This window comes from Mirounga leonina, unplaced genomic scaffold (assembly GCF_011800145.1).
Source record: "Mirounga leonina isolate KUSES-001 unplaced genomic scaffold, KU_Mleo_1.0 Mir_129, whole genome shotgun sequence".
NCBI classification, from domain to species: domain Eukaryota; kingdom Metazoa; phylum Chordata; class Mammalia; order Carnivora; family Phocidae; genus Mirounga; species Mirounga leonina.
Window position 1 is genome coordinate 29,913,801 of NW_023270323.1, and position 15,503 is coordinate 29,929,303.

The 15,503-nt window shown below is 31.3% G+C and overlaps 1 protein-coding gene across 4 annotated transcripts in view; it reads left to right on the top strand.

The window, feature by feature from the left end:
• Positions 1-15,503, top strand: part of TECRL (trans-2,3-enoyl-CoA reductase like) — a 187,484-nt gene that overhangs the window by 79,586 nt on the left and 92,395 nt on the right. For all 4 annotated transcript variants that reach the window (XM_035004900.1, XM_035004901.1, XM_035004898.1 and 1 more), the window contains exons 7-8: positions 679-751; positions 4,670-4,713. In XM_035004900.1, the coding sequence (XP_034860791.1) occupies positions 679-751; positions 4,670-4,713 (117 nt within the window). The remainder of the gene's footprint in view (positions 1-678; positions 752-4,669; positions 4,714-15,503) is intronic.

Consider the following 15,503-nt stretch of genomic DNA (forward strand, 5'->3'; position numbering starts at 1 on the left):
ACTTTCAATAGGAAATATTTCCTTATTAAAAATTTCCTGTCTTTTTTGACAAATATCTGTTTTGTAAAAATTTCAACAAGTCTTTCTATTGTTGTCACTGTAATAAAGCAAATAAACTCCAAGACTCTTAGAAACCTCAAAAATCATTTAGACTAGCTTCTATTCTGGCAGAAGATATGAAAATTTATCATATCAATACAAGATCAGCATTATAGCCTAGGACTTTTTGAATTAGGTTGTTTCCCTTTACAATCTATCAAGATATGTTTTACTAACGATTAAATAATTCATTATCTTATTCACTTACTGTTGGAAAATGAATATTAGTATATTTTATGTAATACATTATTTATTATTTTATTACTTCATTTATATTTATTACTTGATAGTCAAAGACTACTCTTGAAAATATTCTAAAATATAGTGTTACATTTGCCTTATAACCTAAGTACCCATTTATATTAATAAGGTTAATGCCTTTCCTTAGTGATATCAAATAGGTACTTGTAAAATGCTACTTTATTGGGTGAGGAGTCATTTCATTTATCTTGCTTAGAACATACCATTTTTCATATAAAAAAATAAGCTGCAGTGTGGCATATAAGTATATGGGATGATTTCAAATGATATGATAGATTTTATATATATTCACTAACTTTTATTATGTTTTATTTATAGGGCTGTGCCTTTTATTGGGGATTTACTTCTTGGATTGCCTACTACATTAATCACCCACAGTATACACCACCATGTATGTAGGATTTCTTTTTAATTAAACACATACTAAATTGCCAACATCAAAACTCTCTTCTACACTACACAGAAATGATGAACAACCTGGCACACTTAAAAAAAAGAAGTAAATAATGAAAAAGATGTCAATTTTTAATAGCTTCCATATCATACTCTATTACATTTTTATGTAGATTTAAAAAAACAAACTTGACCGACATACTTTGATTTATTTTCTCTCCATAGGAACTCTAGCAAAAATATGAGTTGATTGTAAACCTCCAAAATGACAGATAGTAAAATGAAAGAATGAAGATTAAAAAGAAAAATTCCATATAGTCACAAAATCAATCATATAAAATCAGCTATCAGGATTTTTAAAATACACAATAATTATGTAATTATTATATTAAATGTAATTCAATAAGAAAAGATAGAAGCAATTTGCTTCTGTAACATACTGTTTTCTGTTTATAACTTTATTAAATGTCCTGACCATTGACTCAGATGAAGCAGTTTGGTGGAAAACACAATGGACCAAACCTAAATCCTCATTTCATAAAAGTGAAGAAAAATAGCTGTCCTTGTCAAAGAATTCCATTTCTTTTATTTGCTGTGGACTTTTCTCTCCTCAGCTTTTACTGCAGCCCTCAAGACACACACAGAGCTACAAGGGTGCTACAAGGGTGGAGGTTTCACATTTTATTGACAGTTTTTTTGTGTGTGGTCTATTTCTGGTGTTTATGAAGTTTGAAATGGAAATGAATGGAGTAGTCAGGCTTTATTTTAGATTTTATAATATAAGTTAAACCATCTTAATACCTGTGCTTGAAGTACCAACAACAAAATCTTTACTAAGATCAGCAAATCTAGTTGAGTGTGCTAAAAGTAAATCATTGCAATGTTCAAAACTTTAATTCTTCTAAATACTAACAATTAACTATGAATATTGAAGGGGAAAATTTGTTAATATTATATAAATTTTTTTTTAAAAATATTTTATCAGAAGATGTACCTACTAACGTTAGAATATTAATGGACAGATATTTTTGCTCCACAAGGTGTTTAAGAGGAACCTCTGAAAAATGCTACATTCACGTATCTGATACAAAATAATAGAAGCTGATTGTTATTAACATATGCAAAATATTTATCGAAAACTTAATGTTTGTCAATAATTGTAAAATATCTGTTTCTTTTGTAAGAAGAAACATTTTTATGTAAGTGCTAATATTCCCGATTATGATTAGGAAAATGAGGCCCTGAAAGTCTAATTTTACTGTGCTCAAGACTCTTAAATGCATAAGATGTAAGTAGGACTTAAATTCTGTGAAAACATATATAACATTACAATATTGATTCCAACCGGAAAGTGAATAAATATCATGTCTAGTCTTATTCTCAACAGATTTGACTGCATAAAATTAATAGCATCTGTACATTTTGACACACTAACTTGAATAAAATACTACATATTATTATTATGTATTTTCACCACATATACCATTAAGGAAGTAATTTTTTGTACTTCTTGAAAATATTTTAAAGTAAATAGGAGACAAATTATGATAATTAAAAACTGCCCAATGGCAAGAATATTCCATTAACTGTAAACTGGCATGCATATGTTCAGAAAACTTAATACATAAATGTTAGTATCAGCAGCAATCAAATAAAAACAACCTGTTTTTCTTTCTCGCCAAATGTAAAATATTATAAAAATTATAAAAATAATACAGAAAGTTTAGGGAGGCCTGGGTGGCTCAGTCGGTCGAGCCTCTGCCTTCGGCTCAGGTCTTCACCCCAGGGTCCTGATATTGAGTCCTGCATTGGGTGGTGGTGGGGGGGGGGGTCCTTGCTCAGCGGGGAGTCTGCTTCTTCCTCTGCCCCTCCCCTCTGCTTGTGCTCGCTCTCTGTCTCTTTCTGACAAATAAATAAATAAAATCTTAAAAAAAAATTACAGAAAGTTTTAATGATGGTTAAAATTTTTTATAGAAAGTTTGTTTCAAATTACAGTATCTGTAGCTTTGCTTTTTGGAAATAAACATTAAAAATATTTAAAAATTATACTCTTTGTCCCTGTACCTGTTTTTATCACATCATTATTTATTCTTATTAAAAAATGAAAACAAGGTATATTTTCACTGTCCTGCTACATGAAATGTTCTGAACCCCTCTCTTGTCTATTTAATATCTTTTCATTTTCTAAATCAGAGTTCAACCATGTACTCAGAGAGTCCTCCTTGATCTCCCTGATTAAATCCTTCATTTTAGCTCTTACATTAAATACTATATAGGCCTTTCTTAGTAAGGCCAGCACTTATCAGGGTTGCACACTTCCCTTTGTTATCTTGTGATTATTATTTGTTTCCTTGTTAGACAGTAATTTTTATTAAGATAAGAGTTGCTTTTGGCTTAGTTTATAATTGATTTTATCACAAGCACACATTATAGTGCCTGTCCTATAAATTCCTAATAGCTGTTATTGAATGAATAAAGTTTTGTCTAGAAGTAGCATAAATAAAAAAATATATATATTTTGATTTAGCTAAAGAAGAATGTTTAATTATATGGCAAATGTTGCTTAGTTATATGGCAAATATAATATTAAGGAATAAATGATTATAAAAGTGTTTTATAAGATACTGTAAAAAGTGTATAACAAATATGTATATTTCCAAGGGAAAATCTGAGTTTTAACTGATTTATCATGGATAATGGGATATTAATGTATTTTATTTCCCTTTACATTTTTATCTATTTTCCAAATTTTCTCCATTAATGTATTAATGTATTTTATTTCATAATTAGATATATGTACTTTATAAAAACAAAACATTCAATACTTCTACATATTTTATATATATGCTTTATGGATATATATATATGTATATGTATATATATGTATATATACATATATCCATGCATAGATACTTACATAACTTTTGACTAAATCATCCTTAAAATTTCTAACCCATGGAACTTCCATAAAAGACTTATAAAGAAAGATGTTTGAAGTAGTATTTATCATACAAAAAATTAAAGTAGCACTAATTATGCAGCAGTGAGATAATATTTAGTGTTTTTAGAGCTAGCCACGTTATACATTATGATGCAGATATTGTCATAGCTTGTACAATGAACATTTAATAATATTAGAAATTCCTTTAAATATATTCTTATAAAATATGCAAGATTTAAAATGAGACATTATAATTGTGTAAATGTGTTTACATAAATACAATGTATATGCACACACACAAAAGTAAAAAAAAAAGAAATGCAACTGTTAATACAGATGATATCAGAAAATTTTATTTTTAGTACTTTTGTATATTCCACCTTCTTTACCATGAGAAAGGTAACCTTAAGACACTGTCTAAAATTCTATTTTATTCCTTATTCTATATAATTTGGGAACATGTAACCTAGATTTTTATTTACTTTAAGATGAGAACATTAATGCTTGCCTCATATATTTGTTTTTAGATGAAAAATAAAAAAAATAAAATATTACCTGTTATAAAATATCAATGCATAAAATAAAAGTTTTTATTAGCATGCTTTTTTGTTGTTAAATGTTAAAAAACAAGAGTTATCATTGGGTGCCATCATATATTATGCCATATGATGTGCTTTTAAGGTGACAAATGAAAGATTAAATCTGCCTTCAAAGAGCTTAATAATACAATTAAAAATAGATTCCTTTTGTATTCTAAATATAATTAAGTGACTAGAAAAAAAGTATATGTTGATAGCAAAAATATTTTCATCCCTTTAGATTGCAAATGTGCTATCCCAAAGGGTCAATTACATACACCACTGTACTTTGGATTAGAGGATAGTAATATCCAATAAACATTGCTTAAATTATGTTTATAGTGTGGCAGTCCAAAATATGAATGTTTGCATTACATCTTCTTTTCTTACTTTCTAGCATTTGGAAACCGGCAAGTCACAGTATCTGCTATCAATTTTTTGGTATGTATTATTTATATTACTTGCATTCAGCTCTAGTTGTAGTACTAATTAAGAATGCAAAACAAATTATATTTGAGGATTTCACATGTAGAAATATCATCTATTTTTATATTATATACTTAATGATATTTAGTAGAGTAAGTCAAACAATTACCCCGAATCAAGCTATTAGCTCTCTAAATTTTTTTTAGCTCTCTAAATCTTTTAATCAAAATGTTCTACTCATCTATGAAAGATGATTAGAATAATTTGAAATCTAGTAATATTTGAAAAAAAATCATAGTAATTCTTCCTATTGTCTATATACTTACAAACCCCTAAGAGCAAAAAGTTTTATGAGTCTAACAGATGAACATCTAAAAGACTTTTTGGCATATGAAAACAGTCCGCTTTTTTGAATGAAAGTTAGGTCTTTTCTAAGTGTTCTGAATCCAGTTATTTAGATTATTTTATTTAAATTTACATATGTATTGTTTGAATTGGGTACACATCAATCTGAGTACAACAGATTATTTATCATTTCTGAAATGCATTATTTCATTAAACACATATTTTGCTTCATACACCATATAATTCCACCATATAACCCATGCTTCTATTCTTTATTCACGTTCTTCCTCATTCTTGTCCTTGATAGATTAACTTCCATGATTCCTGTCCCTGATGCATTGATGAAATCTCTTGATTCATATATAAGTCTATATCCTTTGTGAAGCTGGTATTGAATAACTTATGCCCCACCATTTCATACAAGGCATAAATCACAAACACTTTGTTAAAATCTCTCATGTGAACCTATGTGTGTACATGTGTGTATTTTAATTAATACTTTAGTTAATTACATCCTCTACATGTTGGCTGTGGCAGGAGCAGGTCCTGCTTTAATATTTTTAGCACCTAGTTTTGTGCATATTAGAAACACTCCTTGCTTTAGTGAATAACAAAAATCATTTCTTTATTTATAACTTCTTAAGCAAATATATTGTCAATATATCATCACCTTTTAACTTTCCACATGTGTATATTATTGATAGATTGCAGGGCTTCAGTTTATTTATTTTGATGCCTTTATTGTTAACCTACATTGTACCAAGTCAAATGACTTCTGTATATTAACTACTCAGTAAATTTGAGCAAATGGAAGAATTAATTAGTGGATAAACAAAACAATAACCACGTATTTGGTCTTTATTTTTATATATTTTTGGATTCATACCTGATTATTTTTCTCATTTTTATCCTCCTTATAATGTTAGCCACTATACATTTTTGCAACTTGTTTTCTGTTATTTCTGTGTAAATATTTACACATCTCCCATTTTATATACTATTCTTGATTTCTTTCCTTTTCTCTAATGTGGTATAGCTATGAATCCATGGCTCTAGTATAAAAGAAAACTTTCAAGAAAAGTTATAGGTTTTTTTATTTTTTTTAAGATTTATTTATTTGAGGTGGGGGAGCAGAGGGAGAGGAAGAGGAAGTTTTAAGCCAACTCTGCCCTGAGCACAGAGCCTGATGTGGGGCTCGATCTTATGATCCTGAGATCGGGACCTGAGCTGAAACCAAGAGTCAGATGCTTAAATGACTGTGGCACCCACGTCCTCCAAGAAAAGTTATTACTTTTTAAAACACTTGTCTTAACAGTTATAATATTTTTTAAGTGAAAAAAGAGGCATAATTGAAAACAAGCAAAATTCTAAAGGTTTGCAATATACATTTTTCCCCAAAGACTTCTAAAGACGTTGCCTCCTAATTAATCTACTAGTGCTTAATATTCACACATGATTTTATTAATCAATGCTTTTTAATACATTTCACATGGGGAAAAAATAAGAAGGAGAATTAGGAAAGTCATAAAACTTTATCAGAGTTTCTGTCTTATAAAGGCCAAGGTGTCAAAATAAACAAGTAGTGATAAATAGCATTGACTAAATCCAATACAGACAATAAGTAAGTGTAATAACTTTAATTCCACATTTCTAAGCACATAACAGATATTGACTGTTCCAATCATAGACTTAAATTAAGATTAAAAGAACAGCCTGTGCTTTTAATTACAGATAGTATTGAGTATATGAATAAAACCTTATGTAAAAGTCAAAATTTTGAATGCAATTGTATTCTGTTGCAAATAGATTCAGAAATGAGACAGAAGGGTCACGCGAGTCTCCTAAAATTATAAATTGTGATGACAAATTAAAAAGTCCTGCTAGCCCCGAATTTCTTAATAATGTTTCATGTAGGCAAAACACATTTACTTTTCACAAATAAAATATGATATTAAGAGGTAAGTATTAGGAGACTGATTCTCATACTGGATATAACAACAAATGAGTTGAGTTTGCACATACATCACCTAAATTGAAGATGCCTACCATATCTTTGTGAGCATAACATTCTATATTTCAAGGTTAATTTTTTTTTCGTTCACAATAACTGAATGTCTACGTGTGTGCTTTTCACATTTATCATAAGAAATGTATATGCAAATGGTTCGGAAAGAAAAGCACGTATGTTTAAGTCAAGTGCTTTTAAAATTATTTTATATTATCAGCATATAATATAGTCAATTATTATTATGTAGAGGAAAAAGAGGGGAAATTCATAGGCCAATCTTGTATAATATAAAGTTTAACCAGAAAATGCCTATCTTAATTGAAAGTGTTAATTTCTCTGCTAATGTTTGCAAAACTTCCTGTTCTTCATTTTGTTGGTATATGCACCCTCTTAACATAAGAGAAAAGCATTATCCGTTTAAAGTTGATTTTGCTTCTGCTGCTGTGTAGAGCCAGATTATCACCTGGTTAGGAAGTAATACAGCGCAATGTGTGAAATATGGTCTTAGTTAATTCTTAATTACTCATATATGAATCATCCATTTTGTGGACTAACCATTAACAATTATAATTTTCTCTTCTGCTCCCTCCTCTTTTATTTTTAGTCTAAGTTTTCTAATATAATAAGCAAAATCTATTGTAAGCAAAACAACACACATTACAATGCATACTTAAAGTATTCCAAAGGGAGGTATAATTCCTTGTGGAAAATCTTTGATTTTGGTGAATTTTGTCATGTAGATACTATATTCTGAGAAGTATTTTACCACCTCCCCCTTTGTGTAAGTTCTTTCTGACTTTCAACATGACTTTGTTCTCTCAAGTATGTTCTGATATCATAAAATCTACAAGTGAAAAAATCAAAGAAGTAGAATCAAATATAGGCAAATTTATAAAGACATCAGTGTATCTTTCACCACAACTTTTAGATCTTTTTTTTTCTGCTAGAAATATTGTAGAGATACACTATAATCCAGTCTCTTCATATTTCTGTGATCTCTCTTCATTCTCTGAACCCAAGTCCACCCACAAAGGAACGAAAGCACTACCGCAAAACAGAATACAGTCTATAATTTTTAATATTTTGCTATTTTATAAATAACAATCCTGTTTTCTTTATCCACTCTTCCTCTCAGTTTATTTTTACTCTCCAGAAGTAGTTTATGATTTGTCAATTCTTTGTACATTGAGCACTTCACCAGAAAATGAATTTTTTCCTTGCATTTCCTTGCATTTCTTCAGCAATGTAGGAATTGAAAGAAATAAATAATAACATATAAGACATGGCTTGCAAAGTACTGAAAATCACTCTTCTACCTGGTTTTGCCTCTGTGTCTTCAGTCTCACCATTAGTTATCTACTCATTTAGATTAAGTTTTATTTTTTGTTAAAATGCAAATATTCTTGGAGAAGTAATAAATTACGTTCTTATCAAACAGTCACCTTCTCTTGTAACATTGAATGGAGAAGGACCTTGGGCAGAGAACAGTAATTTTTGATTAGGGGAGAGGATGCTGGGAACAATATATCACAGCTTTTAACAAGGGTGGAGGAGAGTGGGGCTGTGCTATGGAAACTTCAGTAACGCCAGGAAACTGCTCGAATGTTGGGTATTTGTGGAGGAGATAAATGAGGGAAGAAATGTGTGCCAAAGGTAAGTGCTTTCATTCTCAGGCAGCATGCTCAGGTTCAGTTGTCAGAGTTTTTTCCTGATCTTTTGCCTACTGTTGATAGACACCAGTAAAAAGATGGACAGAACTTTTTATTGAAGACTTAAAACAAAATTTAGCACTCTACATTTTCTCATCATTTGCCAATTTGGTTTCCTCTCAACTCTCCTCAAGTATCTAAGATAAATAATAACATAAGTAGGAATCAACTTTTATACCTAAATTTGGTTGGAGTACTGCTTCTTCAGTAATTTGTTTAGAAAACTAGTTTTAAAATTAATAATGTAAAATTATTTTTAAAGATTTTATTTATTTATTTGCCAGAGAGAGAGCAAGCACAAGCAGTGGGAGCAGCAAGCAGAGGGAGAAGCAGGCTCCCTGCTGTGCAAGGAGCCTGATGCAGGACTCGATTCCAGGAGCCTGGGATCATGACCTGAGCCAAAGGCAGACACTTGACCAACTGAGTCACCCAGGCATCCCTAATAATGTAAAATTAATGCAAATTTATTTTATTATAATTTTTTGTAATTATCATTTATTTTTTGGCTAATACTCCTAAAAATAGTAATACTTTAAATTAAAATCAGCAGCTACTATATAATGATAAAAATTATCATTGCTAAAATATATACTATGAAAGCTAATATAAAATAACTTCTAAAAAAATCATCATAAATGTGTTTTTAACAATAAATTATAATAGTCAGTATTTATGAAGTATCTTTATCTTTAAAATTTTACTGTATGGTGCTATTTTTTAGACTATAATCTTGTACTGTATGTGCACATTCTTGTGTTATATGATATTTCATGAAAACTCTATGGATTAAAAAATAAATAAATCAGGTATCCCTAGAATTGTGATAATGAGATGGGCTACAGAAATAAAATATACTATTTTTAAACATTAAATCAAATACCTTGGGTTACAATTTGAGTGAAAATATCATCTCTTACAGCAAGTATATCAAGTTTTATACAGTAAAATATTAATTTCATGCAATAAATACATTCATAAAATAACTATTAAAATTTATTTTTCATATCCTGCAATCATATAAATGCAATAGCTGAACTTTTACTTAGAACCCTACAGTTATTCATTTTTAAAAGTGACATGTATTGGTTAGGGCAAAGACAATACAATAGAACAAATAAATCATAATAAATGGTGCTGTAGGAGCCAGATATATACATACAAAAAAAATGAATCTAGACCCAGACCTTATACTCTTCACAAAAATTAACAGAATAATCCATGAAGGATAAAATTGATAAGCTAGACTTCATTCATCTTAAAAACTTCTGGTCTGCAAGGACTGATGTCAAAAGAATGAGAAGAAAAGCATAGACTAGGAAAAATATTTGCAAAAGACACATCTGATAAAAGATCATTATCTGAAATATATAACGGATGCTTAAAATGCAAGAATAAGAAAACAAACAGCTCAATTAAAAAATGGGTAAAAGGCCTTAACTGACACCTTACCAAAGAAGATATACAGTTAGCAAATAAGCATATGAAAAGATGCTCCAAATCATATCCTATCAGGGAAATGCCAATTGAAATGAGATAGCGCTACAAACAGAATGGCCAAGAACCTAGATCACTGACAACACCAAATGAAGATAACGATGTAGAACAACAGCAGAAACTCTCATTCATTGCTGTGGGGATGCAAAATGATCTAGTCACTTTGGGAAACAGTTTGGCAGTTTCTTACAAACCTAGATATACTTTCACCATATTATCAATTGTGGTCCTGAGTATTTACCCAAAGGAATTAGAAACTTATGTCTACACAGAACCCTACAAATGGATGTTTACAATAGTTTTATTCATAATTGCCGAAACTTGGAAGCAACTAAGATGTCCCAAAGTAGATGAATGGATAAACTATGATACATCCAGACAATGGAATATTCCTCAGTGCTAAAATGTAATGAGCTATTAAGCCATGGGAAGACATGGGGAAAGCTTAAAGGAATATTGCTCAGTAAAAGAAGTCCTTCTGAAAAAGCTAAGTACTATATGATTCTAACTAGATGACATTCTGAAAAAAACAAAACTGTAGAAACAGTAACAAGATCAGTGGTTAGCAAAGGTTAGGGAGAGAGGAATAAACAAGAGGAGTACAGAGGATTTTTAGGACAGTGAAAATACTCTGTATGATACCATAATGATGGATATGTGGCATTATACATTTGTCCAAACTCAGAATGTACAACACCAAGAGCGAACTTTAATGTAAACTGTGGACTTTGGGTGATTATAATCTGTCAATGTAGGTTCATCTGTTGTGACAAATGTACCACTCTGTTGGAGGACACAGATAATGGGAGAAGTTATGCATGTTCAGGAGCAGGGGATATATGAAAAACCTTTGGACCTTCCCCTTGATTTTCCTGTAAACTGCTCTAAAAAAAAGTCTTAATGAAAAAAGTATTGGTTAGTATATATATTTTCTGATAAGCTCATAATTAGCATATTGGAAATATATTTATTCTGGAACACAATGCATGCTATCCTTTTTTTATTGAAATGTATATAAATGGGTTTCCTAATTTAAAAAAAATAGAGGTTAGGAATTAGAATAAATTTTTATAATGTTATAGTGATATATTATCATGTTATAAAACTTAACTTATGATGCTAAAAGAGTGTAATATTGGCCTATATTATCAAATAGCATGTCTATGCAAGTGTGTTTTATCCTTTAGATAATTATATAGTGATCTAAGATTTTCCTTATTCTTGAAATATTAAGATAAAATAAATAAAACATGACATAATAATTATTATCATTAGAAACAGAGAAAATTAAAATAGCTGAAATTCAAAACAAACCTGATTATCAGTGTTAGAAACATTTTGGCAGATTCAAATTTTTTAAATTATATTAATGAAATAGACATTACATTGCTCAAATTATAAACATATCTGCTGATAATTAATAATAACAATAACATATATAAATCTTAATCTCAGAAAAGAAACTGAGGATTGCTGGAGTGGTGGGGGGTGAGAGGGATGGGGTAGCTGGGTGATAGACATTGGGGAGGGTATGTGCTATTGTGAGCGCTGTGAATTGTGTAAGACTGTTGAATCACAGACCTGTACCTCAGAAACAAATAATACATTATATGTTTAAAAAAAAAAAAAAGATAGCAGGAAGGGAAAAATGAAGGGGGGGAATCGGAGGAGGAGATGAACCATGAGAGACTATGGACTCTAAGAAACAAACTGAGGGTTCTAGAGGGGAGAGGTGTGGGGGATGGGTTAGCCTGGCGTTGGATATTAAAGAGGGCACGTACTGAATGGAGCACTGGGTGTTGTATGCAAACAATGAATCATGGAACACTACATCAAAAACTAATGATGTAATGCATGGTGATTAACATAACATAATAAAAAATATATTTGGGGAGAACAGATATATACAGAAATAATATAGTTTTTTGTTTTTTTTTTTTTTAGGATTTTATTTATTTATTTGACAGAGAGAGAGAGACACAAACGAGAGAGGGAACACAACAAGGGAGAGTGGGAGAGGGAGAAGCAGGCTTCTGGCTGAGCAAGGAGCCCAATGTGGGACTCAATCCCAGGACCCTGGGATCATGACCTGAGCCAAAGGCAGACGCTTAACGACTGAGCCATCCAGGCACCCCGTTCATTTTCATTCCTATAAAAGTACTATTAGATTACAGAATAAAAATTACTCATTTTTACTTTGGAAACCAAAAGAATTTTACTAAGACAAAATGACAAAGCCTACTATTTGATGGCTACAAATTCTGCATTAGGGTGTTTAGATTTTATTATTATTTTTTAAATATTTAATTAATTTATTTAAGAGAGACAGCACGAGAGAGAGAGCACAAGCAGGAGGGGGGAGGGGTAGAGGGGGAGGGAGAAGAAGACTCCCCACTGAACAGGGAGCTGGATCCCACTGAACAGGGAGCTGGATGCCGGACTCAATCCTAGGATCCTGGGATCATGACCTGAGCTGAAGGCAGACATTTAACCGAGCCACCCAGGCGCCCCTAGATTTTATTCTATAGACACAGTGTTTTCACTATTTATATAAGTAGATTATGTCCACTTGCTGAGGCTTGCAAGAAAGAACATTACAGAAATTATATAAAAGTAGGTCTCTGTAAGTTGGGCTTCTTCTACACATCTGTATGTTTCACTATATAAGATAATTTAACATTTAAGTAATGTAAAAATCAAACCTAATGATAGCAACTTCCTCAAACTTTATTTGTGAAATTGCTGTGTTTACATATAATGTGCCAAAGGAAGATATCTGATTTATTTATTATTTTTTTAAAAGATTTTATTTATTTATTCATGAGAGACAGAGAGAGAGGCAGAGGGAGAAGCAGGCTCCCAAGGAGCAGGGAGCCCGATGCGGGACTCGATCCCAGGACCCTGAGATCATGACCTGAGCCGAAGGCAGACGCTTAACCATCTGAGCCACCCAGGCGCCCCAGATATCTGATTTAGAGAAGAATCAACCCAGGAGAAATGTTTAAGTGTTGGAAATGCTAGAAAATTTTCCAGTGTTTCACATTTAATGTTCTTCTGATTTTTTTTTTTTCAGTAATAAAACCATATATTGAGTTTTATAGCACTGACTGAATTTTCTAATCTTACTCAGCTCTGACCCAAGAGGAAATTACATCAACCACTTTTATCTAGGTCAATTAACCTATATTGGACACATTCATTCTTGAGAGTATTAAAGCCAGTGCTTAAGGTGAAAGTTGAAAATAGTCACAATTGCTCTTTAAAATCCATTACAGATTCGCTAAGTTAATGATAAACTAAGTATTTTTAAACATATAGATATAGCTGATTTTTTTTCTCTCCACCCCTAGAATGTATATGGATATGCATTTCATCTGTAGATAGCAAGATGGAAAAGTTGGATTATTTACCACTTTTTTAAATCACCTCTCATATTTCTTATTTCAATATGTTATGTTTTATTTGGCGGCAGGCGGGAAGGGGCACCTAATGATAAATTATGGCATTAGCATACAGCTAGTGGTCTAACTGAAGCTAAATGCTCATTTTTCCATGGCCTATACTTTGGGTAGAGGATTGATGTTTTCGTAGCTAGTTGTGTTATGAAAAGTAGGAAGGAAAAAATATTTTGAAGGTTGAATGAGATTAAAATATTGATAATCATAAAGTGAATATGTTTTACCAGAAGAAAAACCACAATTTCTAAAATATAATTTGTTCACAGAGTTGGTAAGTTAATTTGCTTATTAATAAGTATTTTTATCATATATTCCATTTTGCATTTGGCACTGTGAGTGATGAAAATAAGTATGACATGCCATTTGACTGAAAGAAGAGCAAAAAAAAGACCGAACAAAGAAAACAAATTATTAATTTAGTAATTATGTGTTTTGTGGTGCTGCCATTGTGAGAGATAGAAATTTAGAGAAGTAAGATTAATCAATGTAGGGTAATTGTCCGATTTTTAATTGATGACATTGGTAACTAAAATTATCACAGTTTTATTGGGTAATTCATATGTCAGACACTTCATTTCATTTAATCATCCTAAAATAACCATCATGAGAAAGAAAGTAATATCAGCATTTAGGTGAAGAAATGGAATTTCAGATGTCTTAATCATGTAATCTCTAAAAAGTAAAAGATGAGGCATTCGAGCACAAGTTCATTCAACAATGGCTCACACTCTTAACCACATTCACCTATAAATAAGTTCAACTATAAAATTATTATCTGAAAATGTAAAATTCAGCTTTTATTCCTAATGATAACTTGAGAAACTAAGGGCCTCTTCTACAATTACAAAACTATTATATGTGAAGAAATCCCTACAGAAATTGTTGAAAAGAATAAAATCAGATATATGTTAAGAGATTAATAGGATTAAAGGCACTGAGTTAAAAACATGCTCAATTTAGGGATATCTTATAGTGAAAATTTGGATGACTCTAAACAATAATGGTATTGGATAACAATGTTATTAATAACAAAGTATTAAATTTTGAATACATATCTAGTGTTAATCAGATGAAGCATATTTATGACAAAGGAAAGGGTACTAACTTCTGGGGACACATGTTGCAAATTGGGAACATTATTTTTTTTTAAATATTTTATTTATTTATTAGACAGAGAGAGAGATCACGAGCAGGGAGGAGGGGTAGAGGGAGAAGGAGATTCCCCGCTGAGCAGGGAGTCCCATGCTGGACTTGATCCCAGGACCCCAGGATCACGACTTGAGGTGAAGGCATATGCCCAACCGAATGAGCCACCCAGGCACCTGCAAATTGGGAAAAACATTAACCCTGCCCCTGAAGATGTTAGTAAGACTTGAGCTTCTTAGACGTCATAGTGGTCTATGGACCGGGACGGCTAGTGGAGTGTATATGATCAAGGGGTCAGATGACAGACAATCAGCAAGTGTCTTTGTGGGACAGTACTGCTTCCACTCAATTTTCTAAATTGAGTTGAAACCAGCTGGGCATCACACTACCACCCTTGCAGTAACAGGGTTGCTACTGTGCTAATGAATTTAGAACATGCATACCTATGCCAAATCTATCTTCCACGACCTGACTTGTCTCTTCATGGCATGGAAACTTATCTACTAAACAAGTACAAAGCATATAATCAGCACAACCTGATTTTTAACAAGGGAATTTGTACCTAGTTATCAAAAAGGATCAATAATATCTTCAAAGTATCTAGCTCAATGTGATTCATTATGTTAATTCAATATATATCTACAA